We start from the raw sequence: 18,742 nt of genomic DNA on the forward strand, positions 1-18,742 counted from the left end.
GGAATAGATTAGAAGGAAAATGAGGATGTTATATCAGTAAAGAGAATAAGGTAAAAGACAGACTGTACGGGAAACAGAGGATTAAATAAGGAAAAATCATATAAAATTAATCACGTTTTTATTTCGAGACATTTTCGCGTTCGAGTCTCGAGTCGAAGCTGTCATATTTCAGGTCAAATTCATGCATCGCTTCTTACGTATGTCTGTCTGTCTGTCCGTCCGTACGCGTGAGTGCGTTCGCGCGTCCGCCCAGCCTGGCCTGGCCTCCTGGCACCAGTGCCCGTTTGGGGCAACGTAAGGCGATCTTCGGCGTGGCATGAGGGCGCCTTCGGAGCTAAGTTAAGACCCTCGGCCAGCCTACGACTTCAGTCTCCTCCCGACAACTCTCAGGCAGGCCAGCGTCCTAGGTACGGTTCTCCCGCGCTCAATCTCCTCTTCCTCCTTCGTGTGGTGTGTGTATGTGTATCTCTTTGGGTGTGTGTATGTGTTCCTGCTGTGTGTGTATCTGTGTAAAGATCTCTCTCGCACGCGCGCGCGCGTATATAACGTGCGAGACAGACAGAGGCGCTCGATCGAGAAAAGTTTCCCCGAGAGGTGTTGTCGTTCTCAGTTTTCTGGTTACTGTGTTTCTTCAACCCCAGTGAGTCAAAAGTTCGTCGCCTCCGTCAGGGGGGAAAAAAAGGACTTCGAGGAAGCCCTTGCCACCACCTACTACTACCACGTGCTGCTGTTGCTGCTGGTGTCTCTCCTTCCCGAAGGAGGCGAGGACGTTTGATGAGAAAATCACTCACAAACATTCCTCTCTCCCTGGAAGCGCGGTGTCAACGGAGAGGCTTCTGTTCCAAACCGACCCACGAACTTGACGAAAATGTGGGCGTAGGCCTAAGGCATTTCGAGGAAAGGGGGAAGCTTCGCGGAGTGATCTATAGAGGCTCGTGAACACGAAGAAGCCTTCCAGACAGGTTTCCCCAAGTTTTCCGAAGCGCATTCCAAACGACAGCAACAAAAGCAAAGACAGAACACAAGCAAAACAGAGACAAAAAAAAAAAAAAAAATACTTCAGTCACGTTACAGGGACCACTCACTCTCACGTTTGCAGACATTAACTCTACACTTGGTGGGTTATTTTCACGTTACCGTTTCTTACCGTTTCCTCAGCTTCTGTACATATGCCCGGCTCCTCCTCGTATAGGTGACTGTGAGTCTGTGCTGAGATCCCATATGCTTCACGAGTCTTCCGAACTCGTGGGTTATTTAGATATTCGCAGACATCGATTTACCAAAAGAGATATGCACTTCTGAACGAAGGAGGGATGGGGGACACCTGATACCCGATCCTTGCTTTCCCCTGGGCACAGGTAAATACCGCAGGGGTCCCAAATGGGTAGACTCAGAGAAGTAATGAAATTTGCGTGCTTTGGTCGTCATGAAGAAAGTGACTCATCTCTCTCTCTCTCTCTTTCTCTGTCTCTGTCTCTCTCTCTCTTTCTCTCTTTCTCTCAGCTCGCTGTGGGTGACATCCGATACCATTTCTTCTTCCAGCCGGACAATCCGTCTCTCTCTCTCTCTCTCTCTCTCTCTCTCTCTCTCTCTCTCTCTCTCTCTCTCTCTCTCTCTCTCATAACATTCTGCCCCATGACATGACATACAAACATACGCCCACGACCCGAGATTCCTCCCGTTTGACCTGACCGCCCATACGCCCATTCCTGAAAGCATCAGCCGGTGTAGACAGGAGCCATGGATGTTGGTGGTCAGAATTTAAGAGTGAAATAAACAAGACATATATTCAGATCTATTCATGAATCTTTTTCATATTGGCATTGCAAAAAGTACTCTGTTGCATAGCCTTCTTTATATATAATATAAATATATATATATATATATATATATATATATATATATATATATATATATATATATATATATATATATATATATATATATATATATATATATATATATATATATATATATATATATATATATATATATATATATATATGCACCACTGTCATCTATTATTTTACTCTGCTCATTTCAAATTCTTGGAAAAACTTTATCAATGAAAAAACCTTCAGTGAATTTCAGTGACGTGAACAGACAATCAAAAACCGTAATGCAGGAACGATTAAAAAAAAAAAAATTTAAAAAGCCTTGAAAAATTAAGTTCTTTGAAAAAGTAAATAGTTCACCCGCGCGGGATTATTTTTAGCCTGCGGTGAAATCTCCAGATCATTTTTAACCTGTGGTTCAATGTCTGTCATCAGTCAGATTTAACATCAAGAACCATTTCCCAGTCCCGTTGTCGAAGAGAGATGGATCTGGCCCTTGTGAAACTGCCGAAAGCATTTTCAAAGCAATGTTCAAAGCGTTTTCAAACTCCTCGGAAAATACAAGTCGCTTGTTGGACTTCGAGATGCGGTACCGCCATGCGCATCTGACCACAAATAGCTGCACACTAATCGCGCGCATGCGCGTTCGACGGCACACGTATACCTACCTTGCCCGTGCCAGCGGAGGCCAGGAATAACAGAGATAAAGTTACACATAGCCCGCACGCCCACGGGTACGCACGCTCACACCCCCAAACGCGCCCGCGGATAGGTCTCTCGCGCCTGCGCACTGCGAGGATGCTTTAGCGTTCTGAATCTGATGATTTAGGACTAAAAAGGAATTGAAAATGTTGAAATGTATATTCTTAGATTGATGGCAATGTCAAAATGGCCTCTATCTACTGAGGCTTCCGTAGAAGCAGAGTTTGTATTTGCAATTTAAGGTACCCGGGGGGGACGAATGGTCTCTAAAATTGAAAATAAATTGCCGTACCATTATTATCTCTAAAGCAACCATTTTAATTTTTTTACGAGGGCTCTTTTAAAGATAAAGGAATATATATATATATATGTCTTCTTCATTTCTGTTCATATGGGAAAGCAGGTCCTGAGACCAGGCCCTTCCTTCAGAAAAGGGTTTATACCCCTTCTGCATTCCTGCCCTTGCAAGAAGGCAGATCCTGAAGACAGGTCCTGAAGGCAGGTCCTTGAAGGAAGGTCCTTCCATCCTTCCTTCGGATTCAGCCGAAAAGAACGCACCCCTGGTTTGGGGGCGTGGGTGTGGCGCCGTTCGCTGTAAACCAGAAGAGGAAAAAGAAAAGTTTTTTTTTTACTTTTTGGCACAAGTAAATGAGATCGGAGCAGCCCCTAGCTAGCTAGCTAGCTAGCTGGTAGGGTATTTTTGGCTCCCTGTCTTGCTGCTGCCGGCTCTCTCTCTCTCTCTCTCTCTCTCTCTCTCTCTCTCTCTCTCTCTCTCTCTCTCTCTCCTGACGTCATGAGCGCTAATGCTAATGCTGCTTCTGCCGGGTCCTCCTCGTAAGCAATGATACCATATCCGAAAAAACATTGAAAAATGTCTTTTTCCTTGACTCGAAAGGAGTAGGTACCGTCCACTTTCGTAATCTATTACTGATTGAAGGGGAAACTAAAAAATTACCGGGAAAAAATCGTGTTGTCTAATGCTATTTCATAATTTAGAACTGGTTAAAAAGCGTAGAAAATCTATGTTTAATGCTCGTTCGAAAAAATCATCTTTTCCCTGGTTAAGAAGTTAAGGTAACCGCCACCTCTCTTGATCTACCTCTGCAGAGAAAACTAAAAATATATCAGGAAAATCGCGCTGTCTGATGCTATTTTATAATCGATAACTGGCTAAAAAAGCGTAGAAAATCTTTGTTTGATGTTTCTTGATGATCCAAAGACAAATTAAATTCCATGAATTTTCTTATTTGTTCATTATATGCTTGAGAAAGGATGCATTGTCTTTTCGAAATTCATGTGCAGAAAGTTCAGAGAAAATGACCTTCATTCTAAGCTGAAAATATTTTAATATTGTTGTTTTTGCAATTTTTCTTAATTTCTAGGTGGTGAAAACGCAAGGGATATATTCTTCATCACGCAGTATTCTTTAAAGAACAGGTCTGAAACTTCCCGTAAAAGCCTTGTCTCTGAGCAGTACAATGATAATAAAATAAGATGATTTTTCGAATTAATCTATCTTTGTGAATCGTCTCTAACCTATATATATTAATAATAATTCTTTTTAACGCCTCAAAATAACATTAAATCACAAAGAAGCGAATTGCTTACTAGAAGCGTTATGTTCGCTTCTCGTAAAGAAAAGATAAATAAACAAAAATATTCTAAAAACTACGTTCAAAAATTTTCGTAAAAATAAACGTATGGTTTAATCCAACGGGGAATTCGACAAGGAATAAAGAGATCTCTTAGAACATATCAACAGCAATTAACATGGGAATCGCTGGGGTTTATCAGGAGAGAAGAGTCTCAACCGCTGACTTACTCTCCTCGTCGAAAACGGGGAGAAGAAGAAGAGTTTGTTTTGGGGCGGGAAAACCCGAGGAATCAGCTGCACCCCACGAGTTTGCTACAAATGCCTCGACGGCTCCCAGCTCTGAGGCCAATGAAACTAAACTTGGCAAATATTAGTAGTGCTGCTATCTGACACTCGCCTCCTCTCTCTCTCTCTCTCTCTCTCTCTCTCTCTCTCTCTCTCTCTCTCTCTCTCTATCACATTCAGCACAGGAAAGCAGTCCATGCGGATATCACAATCTTGTTTTGGTTGGTCTATTTGAATATTGACAATCTCTCTCTCTCTCTCTCTCTCTCTCTCTCTCTCTCTCTCTCTCTCTCTCTCTCTCTCACTCGCATGCACACACATACTTAGCAATTAGGTTTAATGATAATCTTCTTTCGGTCAAAATGGTACCTCTGTTATTATACAACAAAGGGCCTTTATAGTCTCAGATTTAGAGCATAGGAAATATAAAAATTAATAATAAGAATAATAATCACAATAAATAAACCTGGGATTGCAAAACAGGACATAAGGCCACTCAGTACATAGAAACAGAAGTGTCTTCTCAAGTGAAATTTAATGTAATAAGCTTAATATTAATGTTAGATACAGAAGGAAATTCATATCAATAGTTACAGTCCTGAGAAAAGTATTACTTTTACTGTATCAGTCAAATAAGATTTCCTTGTTACAATAATGGAAGTATTATTTAGTTAAATATCTATTAGTTTGTTTATACTCTCAGATTGTTTTCTTTTTAGAATTTTATATAAATAATATTTGCAACGTATCTCTCTGTACATTTCAAGACTAATAATAATAATAATAATAATAATAATAATAATAATAATAATAATAATAATAATAATAATAATAATAATAATAATAATAATAATAATAATAATAATAATGGCCTTGGAGACGCTCGGTAAGATTTCAGTCAACATCGTGAAATTTGGCCCCTGGTGCCGTGGGCAAATATACCCAAAAATATGCCACAATGAAAGCTACCCGTCATGGCTACCCCCTCTGGAGAGTCTGTCAAGGGGATTCTTTCTCTCTCTCTCTCTCTCTCTCTCTCTCTCTCTCTCTCTCTCTCTCTCTCTCTCTCTCAGCTTTTGCATTTTGGCGTCCTCCAAAGTTGTATTAAGTTATGTAAGAATTTAGGTTTCTCATGTAACATTCCTCTCTCTCTCTCTCTCTCTCTCTCTCTCTCTCTCTCTCTCTCTCTTCAGCTTTTGCATTCATCCTAGCAAATGGGGAATTAGTTTTCAATTCTCTCTCTCTCTCTCTCTCTCTCTCTCTCTCTCTCTCTCTCTCTCTCTCTCTCTCTCTCTCTCTCTCTTTCAGCTTTTGCATTTTGGCATCGTCTACGGTTTTATTAAGCTGTTTAGGAATATGGGTCTCTCGTGTAACACTAATCCCAGCAAATGGGGAACTAGTTATCCCTGCAGCTTTCTTTATCCGTTATATTCACGCAAAGAACAAGTGCACCATAGAACAGGTCTATCTAAGGCCTCATATCAGCCTCCCTCTCTTTTATCCGGGATTCCAACTCACGCTGAAAACACTAAACATGATCTGGCATCGGATAATGTTCTCGTTATATCCTGACCCAGTTGTTCCACTTTATCTTATGGGTTAATCCCACCTTCTTAAATCCCTATGGGGGTCCCTATGTATGGGGAGATGGTACGCCCACTGTCTTCCAAGAACATCTTCCGTCGATTTTCAGCCCCGAAAATTTCGCTAATTCTCGCCTGCTATGGCTCGGTCGACGATCGGATCCGTTTCCTTAAAAGGAGATAGCGGAAATAAGTCGTCGAAACGACCCCCTCTATCGGGTGGGTGGAGGGGAGGGAGGGGGGAGGGCCTACCATCCTCATTCTCCCTCCTCCTCCTCCTGCTCTTCTTCCTTGGCTATTAGGAGGAACCTCGTGGTCATAATCATTTAATCATTTACCCTTTGAATTGTTATTTTTATTTTTTTTTTTTTGTCATTCCAGAAGAGGTCGTGACGTTTCTCTCTCTCAGCCATTTCTACGGCTCCCTTCGGGTTTTGCTTTTTTGGAGATTTTTCTCCTGAAGAAGGAGAAAGAGGCCATCTTTCCCTTCTTCTTCTTCAGGAGAGAAAAATGCCATGACGCTGTCGACTCGATTTAAAATTAGCAAGCTCTTCTCCCTCCCTCCCTCCCTCCCTCCAGCTCCCTGGCCTCTTTCCTCGCCCGTGGGCACGGTCCTTCTCCTCCTCCTCCTCCTCCTTCTCCCTCTTCGTGTTTCCCCTCCCTCGTTCTTGAGGGGAGGTTCTTGGCTTGCGTCACCGACCAGAAGCAAAGCAGGGTTCTCGTCGAGACCCCTAGTTCTTCTGGCAGGTCAGTCGGCATCAGAACCCGCCTCGAGGAACAACACTCCTCCAGCGTGCGTTGTATTCTTCTTCTTCTTCTTCTTCTTCTTCTCTGTTCACACTTTTATTTTGCGTCTACTCTCTTCGAACTTCTCTCTTCTACCTCTCTCCTGAAGGTCCTTTCATCTGACCTTCTTCAGAAGAATCTCTTCGAACTTCTCTCTTGTACTCTTCCACCTCTCTCCTGAAGGTCCCCTCGTCAGACCTTCTTCAGGAGACTCTCTTCGAACTTCTCTCACTCTCTCTCTCTCTCTTGTACTCTTCTACCTCTCTCTCTCTCCTGAAGGTCCTCTCATCAGACCTTCTTCAGAAGGCGTTCAGACACTTCTTCTTCTTCTTCTTAACCGATAGCATAGCTTCAGCGTCAGTCGAGTGGAACACCAAGTGGTTGTTGGAAAACTTTACTGTACTGTACACGCGATTTGATGGAATATTACTGGAATTTGTGTGATGCAGAAAAGTTTTATTGGGAAATCGTGTTCGTTCCCCAGTGGCGAAGTGCTTCTTTGACATGGCAGTGCCCCTGTGCCAAACTCAAAAAAAAAAAAACACTTTTGGACCCTCTGGGAATAATGCTTCTGCCAGTGTAGAAAAATGAGCCCACACAACTGTGCCCCTTTTGGATTTAACCCAACTAACAAAACAGCCAATCAGTCAGTTATTCAGGAGTAAACTTGGCTTTATCCAAAGCTTTCCTCAGTGAAAGAAAAGAAAGTGGGAAGAAAAAGAGACGAAAATAAACGAAAATGTTGAGATGACACCTTCACCCACACCAGTCGACATGCCAGCCGCCCCATTTCGATCCAGAAATACCCACCACCTTTCCCGTCTCAATTTTTTTCCCCTCCTTCCTACCTTCCCAAATGCCCCTGTAAGGTGCCAAAGGGCTGACTCCTCCTCCTCCTCCCCTCCTCCTCCTCCTCCAGTACTCCAATTTCCCCGGTTACGTCATCCCTCTTTCTCTCTCTCTCTCTCTCTCTCTCTCACTGTCTCTCTCGGGGTACCCTCCACATACCTGGCGGTTGCCACAACGAAGGCCCCTCCACGGCCCTTGCTCAGTAGTGTTGCAGTCTCGCCCGGGGGACCTCTCGAGAAAGAAGCGAACACTTGGTGAAAAAGTGTTGTTGTGATTCGATTCGAAATCTCCATTTATTTCTTCACCTTCAAACTGACTCAGAATCTCCGAACAGACACTGTTTTTGTGGTGGTTGTTTTTCTCGAGTGACTCTTGTGATGATGATGATGATAATGATGATGATGACAGTGCAAAGTGAATTTAAAAAAAAAAAAACAATAACACAAAAAAGGACACAGTGCCTAGACAGTTTGATGATGATGATGATGATGATGATGAGTGCCTTGCATAGGAAGTGATTCGCCGTGGTTGAGTGATTTACTTTTTCATTATTGTTGTTACTCTTCTTTTTCTATTTTTTATCTCGATTTGAGGGACATTGATGATTGTTCTGCGGAGGGAAAAAAAAAGGTTTTATTCATTGATTCTGTAACCAGCTGAATCTTCGTACAAAAGTTCCTGAAATATAGCAATGGTTACAAAAGACGCTGAAGTCTCAGGATGTTTATTTGCATTTTGATAAACAAACAAAACAGTGATTTCAAGAAACAATACTCAATATTCCTGTATACCCAAACCTTCTTTGATGATAATGCTAATATACTTTGCCTTTGTTGTATAAGGCAAGATAACATTAAAGAAGCCTACAGGCATACAGAAATACGTATTATTGTTCCTTGAAATCACCTTTAGGTTGATATTCCGCCACAGATACACTTCACGACATGAGGTTCTCATAGAAAACGGGAAGAGGGGTCGGCGTCTGCCATCATTGAAACGTGGGAAAGTCAGAGAAAAAACACAAACACACATACACATACATACACACAAACAGACACACATACCTTGATATGGGGTTACAGTCATCTAGGCACCCGTGATCTTTGTACCTCTGTTCCCCTGGCACTGAAAACAGTGCAATTTAGCCCTCCCCCCAACCCCCAACCCCTCCCTCTCTCTCAATTAGTCGTCCTCTCTCTCTCTCTCTCTCTCTCTCTCTCAGTCCAGGAACTAAGACGTTTGGTATACTGTACATACTCTAGCCTCTCTCTCTCTCTCTCTCTCTCTCTCTCTCTCTCTCTCTCTCTCTCACTGTCAGTCCAGGAACTATATACACAGGTATTTCCTTTCATTGTGTAGTATAGTATATCTTTGCCATTCGGCAGATAGTCTTATTCCATCTCATTCCTTCCTTATTTATTTGGCAAAAGAAAGCAATAACAATAATTATCGTAAATCCGTAATCAGTAAATACGACTAAATATTAATTTGGCTCCAGTGAATATAAATATTTAATATTCAAGTTATTGATGAATTTCAGTCAAAAGGGAAATTATTTTTTAATTATACTTTCCAGTCCTGTGTAGTTTCCTCTTATTCTTCTCCTAGTCCTTCCAGTATGCTCTCTCTCTCTCTCTCTCTCTCTCTCTCTCTCTCTCTCTCTCTCTCTCTCTCTCTCTCTCTCTCTCTCTCAGTGAAGCAAAGATATACCTGAAGTAAATAAGAATAGGCTTCAAATAGGACTTTGGATCCGACTCCAGAAAAGTTATTCCCCCCCCCCCCGCCCCCGCTCAAAATAAAGGGAAACAGTCGCTGTTAATGTTGTGATGTGGATGCAAAAACAAAAAGGACTAGGATGAGGATGGATGGATGAGGAGGATGGATGTGTCTGGATGATGACAGCCAATCCAGATTTTAATCCATTCCTGACGGCCACTGGCGGTGCGGCACAATGTAATGCGACTTAATATTTGCCCCAGAGGGTTACCGCTCAGTTCCGCTTTCGTGTGGCTGTGCTCTCTCTCTCTCTCTCTCTCTCTCTCTCTCTCTCTCTCTCTCTCTCTCTCTCTCTCAGAGTATAAACAAACAGCCGGTTCTTTTGATTCAAAATTCTCCCTTCACTCCTGGACAGTATAAGCAAATACAAGGGTCTCTTAATTGAATTTTCTCTCTCTCTCTCTCTCTCTCTCTCTCTCTCTCTCTCTCTCTCTCTCTCTCTCTCTCTCTCTCTCTTTCTCTCTGTTTATCTTCATAAATAGATAGATAGATAGATAGACAGAAAGCTGTATATATATATATATGTATATATATATATATATATATATATATATATATATATATATTTATATTTATATATATATATATATATATATATTTATATTTATATTTATATATATATATATATATATATATATATATATATATAGAGAGAGAGAGAGAGAGAGAGAGAGAGAGAGAGAGAGAGAGAGAGAGAGAGAGAGAGAGAGAGTATTATTAAATTTAAAGAACCTTCTATTTTGTGTGAGTATATACTGTATATATATATATATATATATATATATATATATATATATATATATATATGTTTGTATATATGTATATATACATATATATATATATATATATATATATATATATATATATATATATATATATATATATAGAGAGAGAGAGAGAGAGAGAGAGAGAGAGAGAGAGAGAGAGAGAGAGAGAGAGAGAGAGATAAATATACTGACCTATTTCCCCCAGAACTTGGGTATGATGTCCAATTATATCTTTCCCAACTCGCTCTTTAAATTCCCCTCATCTTCTAAAATGAGCAATTATACACCTGGATGAAGTCTGACGTCACGAAATTCCTCTAAATTACAGGTGGAAACACTTACCTGCATTTTGAGATTGTCTCTTTTCATTCTCACCCCTTCTCTTATTCTCAAATGGGATGAGATGCAGAGGCTGGTTCTCAATTCCGTTTAATCTCGTCATTCTCGACCTGTTTATTCTCATCATTTTCAACCTGTTTAATCTCATAATTCTCAGATTGTTTGATCTCATCATTCTCATTGGTGTCTCCTTGGATGAGATTTGGTGAGAGTTTCTCATTCTTGGCTAATCTCATCCTTATTGGACAGGATGAGATGCTGTGTCATCTCATCATTTTGTCATTTATTTCTATTCTCAACCTTGATATGGAAAAACTCTCTTCTTCTCAATCTCTAATCTCTTATATTCTCACTTCTATTATCAATGCCTATTCTCATCATCATCCTACCATTTCTTTCTATTCTCAACCTTGATATGCGGAGAGTGTCTTATATTCTCATACTCTATTCTCTAAAAAGATGAAATGAATTTGTATCTTTTCACGATATTCTCACTGTCTATTCTCGTCATCTATCCTGTAACAGATTGGGTAATTCTTGCCCTTTTCTCATTCCTCCGTCTCCGTAATCTCTATTCTCTCATAATGTTCTCATTCCGTTCTCATCATAGTTAAAGGTTAGAGTGGGATAATGAGTGAATGAGAAGGCTATCAATAATTGCTGATCACTTTCGTGCGAAATTTTTTTATATTAAGACGAATATTTCTTCAGTTCAAGGGTGAACGTATGGCAGTGAGAGAGAGAGAGAGAGAGAGAGAGAGAGAGAGAGAGAGAGAGAGAGAGAGAGAGATAACGGATGAAAGAAAATCCTGCAGTAGAGTATTTCACTTTCCGTTTCTTTCGTGCCAAAGATCGCGGTGCAGAGGAGGAATATAATCTCTCTCTCTCTCTCTCTCTCTCTCTCTCTCTCTCTCTCTCTCTCTCTCTTCTCTCTCTTTCCAGAAAGTTCCTCCTTGTCTTCCTGTTCGCTTTCTTTTCTTGTCTTGTTTTGTGTTATTATGTATATATATATATATATATATATATATATACACATGTATATATATATGTATGTATGTATGTATGTATATATATATATATATACATATATGTGTGTATGTACGTATGTATGCATCTGTGTGTTTGTCACAAGGGAATGACCTCTTGACAAAAAGGTATGCGTACTTCTGTCTTAAGAAAAAAAAAAAAAGACTGGTATCTAAATCATATTTTTCAGAATAAAAACCTTTCTTTAGTCTCGTAGTTTTCTTTTTTTTTTTTAAATGGTTCCAGAGAAATCTGGAAATTCCAATGCGACGGGATAAACGTATCTAAATAACTGATGTTATTCTATCAAAAAATAATGTTTTCGCCTTATTTTTCCGCTGTCAATAATAATAATAATAATAATAATAATAATAATAATAACTTTAAAAATTGCAAAGTTTAACATTATTATTATTATTATTATTATTATTATTATTATTATTATTATTATTATTATTATTATTATTATTATTATTATTGGGACCATTAACTTGAAATTCAAGCTTCCAAAGAATACGGTGTTCATATGAAAGAAGTAACAAGAAGGTAATAGGAAATACAGAAAGAAGAAATCAGTTATTAGAAAAGAAAAAAATCAATCAATAAATACAAATGCGGGTAAAGGATTAAGATACAAGGGGAATTCCTTAGCATATCCTATTATCAGGCTGAGACCATACCAGAATCATGTCTGCTTCGGTAAGCAGCTTCCAGTATTCTTCTGCAAAGTTTATAAACAAACCTTCTTCTTCTTTAGAATATCCTAGCAACGCTTGCTCCCTCAGCCTCTAATTGTTGATTTAAGGGTATTTCGAAATCTAAGTTACAAATTCGTCTTTATTTTTGCAGTTCAGCTCGTTCTGACTGTCTCGCGTGTTTCCTAAAAGCGTAACTGAGTTGTACTTTATCTCTTCTGTATAACACTTTGTTACACTTTTGTCGAGGCGGTGAATAAACGCGTTAAAGTTTCAGCGCCTCGAGCTTATTCACAAACAAACAAACATAAATTGTATCCTAGTTGTTGATAAAAATGCCGAGTAGTAGTGTGGTGGTAGTAGTAGTAATTGTATGGTCTGGCCTTTGGAACGGCTCGACCACCGTGAGAGAGCAACCTTTGTAATGGCTCTCCTTCTAGTAGTAATTGTATGGTCTGGCCTTTGGAATGGCTCGACCACTGTGACATTTCCATATACTGCTCACTCTAGAGTGTGGACAACCTTTGTAACGGCTCTCCTTTTCTCTTCTCTTCCAGCTTTCTCAGTTCTTTTTGTTGGTTAGAACCTCCTCCTAAAACACCGCCAACATGGACGCCATCAAGAAGAAGATGCAGGCGATGAAGCTCGAGAAGGACAACGCCATGGACAGGGCGGATACTCTCGAGCAGCAGAACAAGGAGGCCAACAACAGGGCTGAGAAGGTAACATCCTCTCCTGCTGGCAGGGTTTACCTGGGGATGGGACTGGGTAGGATAGGATAAGATGGGCTGGGATAGGAAAGCTGGGCATTCGAATTTGACATCTAGAAGTGTCACTGGTAAAACTAGGTACCACTGACAGTGTTCATATTTTGAAAAATTAGAATGATCCTTACAAGAAACTTAGGTATTGAGCTTAGGTCAGGAAGGTTAGGCAAAACCTTTGACATCTTTGATACCATTGACAGTTTATCGGGTATCTGGGCATTAAACTTAGATTAGGAAGGTTGAAAAGGAATCTTTGACATCTTGGGATGCTACTCGGATAGCTAGCTAATCTTTGCCATGAAAAAAAGCTAGAAAAAAAGTCATATGCATTTAATATTTTCAAACATTAAGAAGTAGCCCCACATGAAATTGTGTACAGGACATAGATTACTAAGTACAGACAGGCCATACATAGTTAAAGGTATCTAAAGGGTTAAAATTAAGCTATATCTAGAAAACCTGAGTAAGACTCTCAGAGGATATTGGACAGTGGGTTAACATGTTACAAGCATTGTCTAGAATGAGAATGGTTGATGCCCTAAATTAGATGATAGAACTAGATGATATTACACAGTTAAATGAAACCAGAATTTTATTTCAAGGGCCACTGGTAAAGAATTTCAAGAACAGGGGAACAGCAAAAGTTTGCCAAGGGTATGTTAAGTCCAAACAGGGATCAATCATAGATATCTAGGAATATCTAGGTTATCTAGGGATGTCTGTATTAAGTGTATCAATAGACTGAAATTTATCTTTAAGGCTAAAGCACTTTTGAAAATACATTTCAAACCTGTGATTTATATTTTGACATGTAAACAGTGGCCAGAGTGCATGGACAAAATATACCTTTTTGCTAAACAAATTTTTAGCATTGCCATAATGCTTTGTCAAAAATTTTTATTTTTTTATCATTCACTCTGACCACTGCATTTTTGTGTGTTCTAGTTTTGTCATGAGGTTTTGTTTTTTACTGAAATCAGACGAAGCATCTGAACATTTCACATAAAAATGTTAAACTTTCAGTGCCTTGTAAATAGCCATATAAATCACTTTGTTCAAGTGACTGAAGATTTAGTACTTCTTTTTTTTTCTAGATTTTGTTTTGCCTGGATGCTTTTAGACACAATAGTGAATGCTGATATCAAAATAGTTTCATTAGTTAAGCTTCAAGTATTCATAGGTGTTGTTGTCAATGTTTATAAGTTGGTTTTTTTGTCTTGTAAGATATTTTCAACTACTGGGCGTCTGGTTATTTTATTAAAGAATTATAATTTTTTCTGACAACATTTTCCATTTTTTCTGGTGGGATTTTTGCCACTGGCTATTTATAAATTCCTGGACATCCCCAGTAGTGTATATATAGACATAAATTTCATGTAAAGTTACTGTTTTATAAATGTATCACTGTATATTATTTATAAACCAATAATATCACTATTTGAAACCTCTATGAAGCCGAACAAGAAAGAAATGAGATGGATTGAGGAATATTTTCCTGGGCTTGCTTTTGGCTTGTCAAAGAACAAATAATCTCTGTAAACGAGTTTCTTTGCTTCAAATCTGAAGAGGTTTCAAAAGGGGATTTTTTTTTTTTTTTTTTTTAGAGATCTCTTAGTCCAACCATCAGATCGCTGGCAACTGGAAACACTTGGTCTATAACGTGTGACTTCTTAAGTACAAATCTCTCACTCTCTCTGCAATATTTTTCAATACTGCCACTCTTTGTCTCACTTGAGAAGATAGGAGACAGAGAATCCCTCAAAAACCAAAATCACACTTATCATCATTTTCATCATCAACAACAATATCATCATTGCCATCATGAACCTCACCATCTGTTGTGGCCATGACGTGTAGCCATCCAGTGATCTGATGCGATATTAGACCGTCCGTATGTGCAGGTGAGGTCACTGTAGTTCTCTCCCTGTCTGGCTTTATCTGTAGATATTTTTGGTGTTGACCCATTTCCTTTAGTTTGCTATCATATTTGTGCAGCCTACCAAATATTGGAACCCAGACCAGTAGTCAGGCATTGTACCAGAAAGTCAGCAGCCTTTGGGACCACTCAGTCTGGAGGGAAAAGGCTTGTAGAGTAGTTATCTCAATGGAAATGGATATATTGCATTGAACCAGAAGTCAACAGCCTCTGAAACCACCTATTCTGAAGGGATTAGTTTTAGCAATGGAAACTGGCATACTGGAAAGACATTGTTCACCAAAAATATCTGTAAATAAAGCATCAGACTTAGTGCTCCCCATACAAAATCTCTACGTCTTCTTCAGATCAACGCTATCTGTTCCTTAACTTGACGTCATTTCTGAATATTCCATCAAAACAAACACTGAGCCTTCCTCAAAGCAGAGGCAGAGCTGGTAGCCAAGAAAGTATAAAGTTAATACAGAAGACAGCACTTGATTAAAAAGAGGCCTATAATAATTTCAGCTTGTTTATGGCTGAACCATCTGAAGAGACAATGTGAGATTTTAAAGTGTAGCAGTAAAGCTGTTCAAAGTAAATTCAATTGGTCTTTGTTTGTGTGCTGTTTGTCTGTCCAAGTGCATGGCTTAGAAGCTGTCCTCATAACAGTTCTACACCAAATCTCACAGCCCACCTTTAAAAAACTGCCCAGCTTTGTACAATAAAGTGAAACCTCTAATTGAATTCCCCCCTACATTTTTGGTACACAGCTCCAACGAAATGTCTTTTTCTCAGCCTATTGACAAAATAATTGAAGAGGCCTATGTATCCAATGCAGGCTAAGAAAAACATTGAGTTCGAGAAGCTAAAATAACTTCACTCGCAAGGTTAACTAGTCTCCTAAGACTAACTCCCATGAAGGTTATCAATTTCACCAAAGTTCCACAGCAGTCTTAATTGGTTTGAGGTTGTTGTGGGTGTTTTGGTTTGTTAATTATAACCAAATGGTTTTTTTATCATCTGGTGATCAAGTCTGCTCAGAACAATCTCCCTGGGGATGAGTTCTCTGTCCTTGAATCTCCAGATATTGTTGTTACAGGTTAATCATTTCATGTATGAGAACTTGCTAGGGAATATACTCTTCAGTCCATGAAGAATAGTTGGCATTTAGATTATAGTTCTAGTTTAAAATGTCATCAAAATTGTATTTGCTGGTTTAGATATTGTTTTGTTGTCACTAGTCCCTAGCAAGTGTCTCACAATGGTGGTAATTGACATCAAAACCGCCTAGTTTTCCCCAAAAGTAATTTTTTATCAGGCCCAAATTCCAACCCAGTTCTATTTTGTTTTTCAGTCTTTAAAATTTTGGCTCTCAGACTTTTACTTTATATTTCTTATTTCAACTGCATTCCATTTCGACTCTTCCTCTTGTTTCTTTACTTGAACCCCTGAATATTGCACTACATCCTCAACCCATTTGGCCCAAAATTCCCATTTCCCCCACTCTACAATAACGCAACTCACCTTCATTAATACTACTGCCTTTAGGCTGAGGACGAAGTGAATAAGCTTCAAAAGAAGATGCAGCAGCTCGAGAACGACTTGGATCAGGTTCAGGAGTCTTTGCTCACCGCAAACAATCAGCTGGAGGAGAAGGACAAAGCTCTGTCTAACGTAAGTGTTCGGCTGGCGGCAGGCCTTCCTGCCGTGGTAGTACTAATAACCGGAAAGTTTTTCCTAGGCAGAGGATGAAGTGAATAAGCTGCAGAAGAAGCTCCAGCAGGTCGAGAATGACTTTGATCAGGTTCAGGAGGCCCTGCTGACAGCCAATAACACCCTCGTGGAGAAGGACAAGGCCCTGTCTAATGTAAGTTGTGTGAGAGACGCAGTCCACTGCTGCTCTTGACTCACTTGTTTTAGTTTCTCCTAGACTGAGGAGGAGATTCGATCGACGCAGAAGAAGATGCAGCAGATCGAGAATGAGCTCGATCAGGTTCAGGAGCAGCTCTCCCTTGCTAATACCAAGCTTGAGGAGAAAGAAAAGGCTTTGCAGAATGTAAGTAGGACTGCAGTCCGCCGCTGCCGCAGCCGCTGCTGAGAACAACGCTTTATTCACGCTTCTTTTTTTTTCTTTTCTCTTTGTCTCTTTTGCGTCGCGACAATATAGTCCGAGGAGGAGGTTTTCAGCCTTCAGAAGAGGATGCAGCAACTTGAGAACGACCTCGACAGTGTTCAGGAAGCTTTGCTGAAGGCTAACCAACATCTCGAGGAGAAAGACAAGGCTCTCTCTAACGTAAGTGGGGCGAGGCTCAGTTTCCGTGGAGCCTTGCCTTCACCACCCATGTCAGCTTGCCCGTCCAGAAGCTACTAATTAATGATAGTGTCGCGTACGGCTGATGTGCTGAAGCATGCTGAGAATCAGCCCGCATAGACTCTGTTTCATGCAATCATTCAAAAAAAAATATACTATATAATAGTCAACGGAGAGAACTGAATCCTGACCATCCAAAGAAACCCAGTGCTGTCTCAAATGTCCAAACGAGTTTTTTCTTGTTGACTGCAAGTTCGCCATCCTCTTTCCGCGTCTGTCTGTCACCCTGGATTGCGAGCATGGAAAAACCTCCGCCATCTTGTCAGACCTCTCAACCCGCGCCGCGATACAGTCTTAACCTCTGGAAGCACGCGTTCCTCGCCCTCCCTCGAGTTGACGGTTTTATTTTCCATTATTTTTTATGAACTAACAGTAACCTTAACTCCAAAAGGACTGCCCACCCACACCCCACAACACCTGTTTGACCCTGTTTTGAGAATGATCTTGTTTCCCCTCCCCCAAAAGAGTTTTAAGAAAGCTGAAGCACATCATGACAGATTACAGAACATCTTTTGATCATCCTATTTTGAACAGTCGGACACACTGTAGAACCATTTTTCAGTTTTGGAAAGTGAAATTACCCCAAAATATTTTTCTTCACTCCACCCAGAGCATCACACAGTTTTCCAGTCCACTGAAACCAGATTTCTGTCTCTCAAGTAAACGGGAATAAAATTTTCATTTCTCCAGAGAGAGCAAAAAAACTTTCTGAGGCAAAACTTGACCAAATGCCCAAAGATTTCTTCTGTCGAGATGCCACACTTCAAATCTTGCCTTCGCTTGGAGCAAATTGCCTTGCAGCCCAAGACCAGAAAGTAAGACTTTGAAGAGTGTCATAGGACCAATAATAACCCCTTGTAGTAGGTCGCTGGAAGTGGCATGACTTCACTGTTCACCCTTGGCAGCCCGTTATCTAGAACACTCTTCTCGAAATCATTCGCAAACAGATCTCCTCATAAAAAAACATTCATTGTCATGCCAGCAAACCTGGAACAACAAATTGTCTGTAACACTGCTGCTGCCAAAGGTAGAACCATAGACCTTAGGTAGAACTTCCTGACTTGAACTGCCCAGTTATAGCCGGCAGTTCTGTCTCTCCATCCTTGTCTCTCTCTCGATCTCCCATCTCTCTCTTCCTCAATAAAGGCGATGAGGAGTAATCGCTCTTTGTGCACACACCCCAAAATCGGAAAGCCGTTTCAAGGAACACTCAACGCCAACACGCAAAGTACTTCTAGACCCTGTCCCAACAGACGCTCCTTCTAGCTCTCTGTTCCTATAAAGCTGAAAGCACAGGTTATTCATTCTTCTAAATTCCTTCTGCATGTACAGAAGGTCCGATCCTCCGTAGTAGCCATTTCAGAAAACGTCAAAAAAAGTATTACAACCTTTCGTAGCCCAGTTTAGATCAATTCCTTCCTTTTTCTCACGTAGCAAAGTATCCCTGTA

General features: G+C 40.1%; 1 protein-coding gene across 39 annotated transcripts in view; it reads left to right on the forward strand.

Annotated features, from left to right (window-relative positions):
- Nucleotides 1–213: 213 nt before the first annotated feature.
- The window catches only part of Tm1 (tropomyosin 1), a 77,569-nt gene continuing 59,040 nt past the window's right edge, over nucleotides 214–18,742 (forward strand). For 6 of the 39 annotated variants that reach the window (XR_010852550.1, XR_010852548.1, XR_010852538.1 and 3 more), the window contains exons 1-3: nucleotides 273–407; nucleotides 12,795–12,959; nucleotides 16,471–16,596. Coding sequence is in view for 18 of the 39 variants with exons in the window: in XM_067101607.1 (XP_066957708.1) it covers nucleotides 12,846–12,959; nucleotides 16,471–16,596 (240 nt within the window). In the remaining 21 variants the exon portion in view is untranslated. Of the gene's footprint in view, nucleotides 408–6,655; nucleotides 6,793–7,748; nucleotides 7,889–12,794; nucleotides 12,960–16,470; nucleotides 16,597–16,663; nucleotides 16,790–16,852; nucleotides 16,979–17,089; nucleotides 17,216–18,742 lie in introns of those variants that run through there. The other 33 variants (XR_010852546.1, XR_010852544.1, XR_010852536.1 and 30 more) reach the window with 12 other exon arrangements.

Source organism: Macrobrachium rosenbergii, chromosome 57 (genome assembly GCF_040412425.1).
Source record: "Macrobrachium rosenbergii isolate ZJJX-2024 chromosome 57, ASM4041242v1, whole genome shotgun sequence".
Classification (NCBI taxonomy): domain Eukaryota; kingdom Metazoa; phylum Arthropoda; class Malacostraca; order Decapoda; family Palaemonidae; genus Macrobrachium; species Macrobrachium rosenbergii.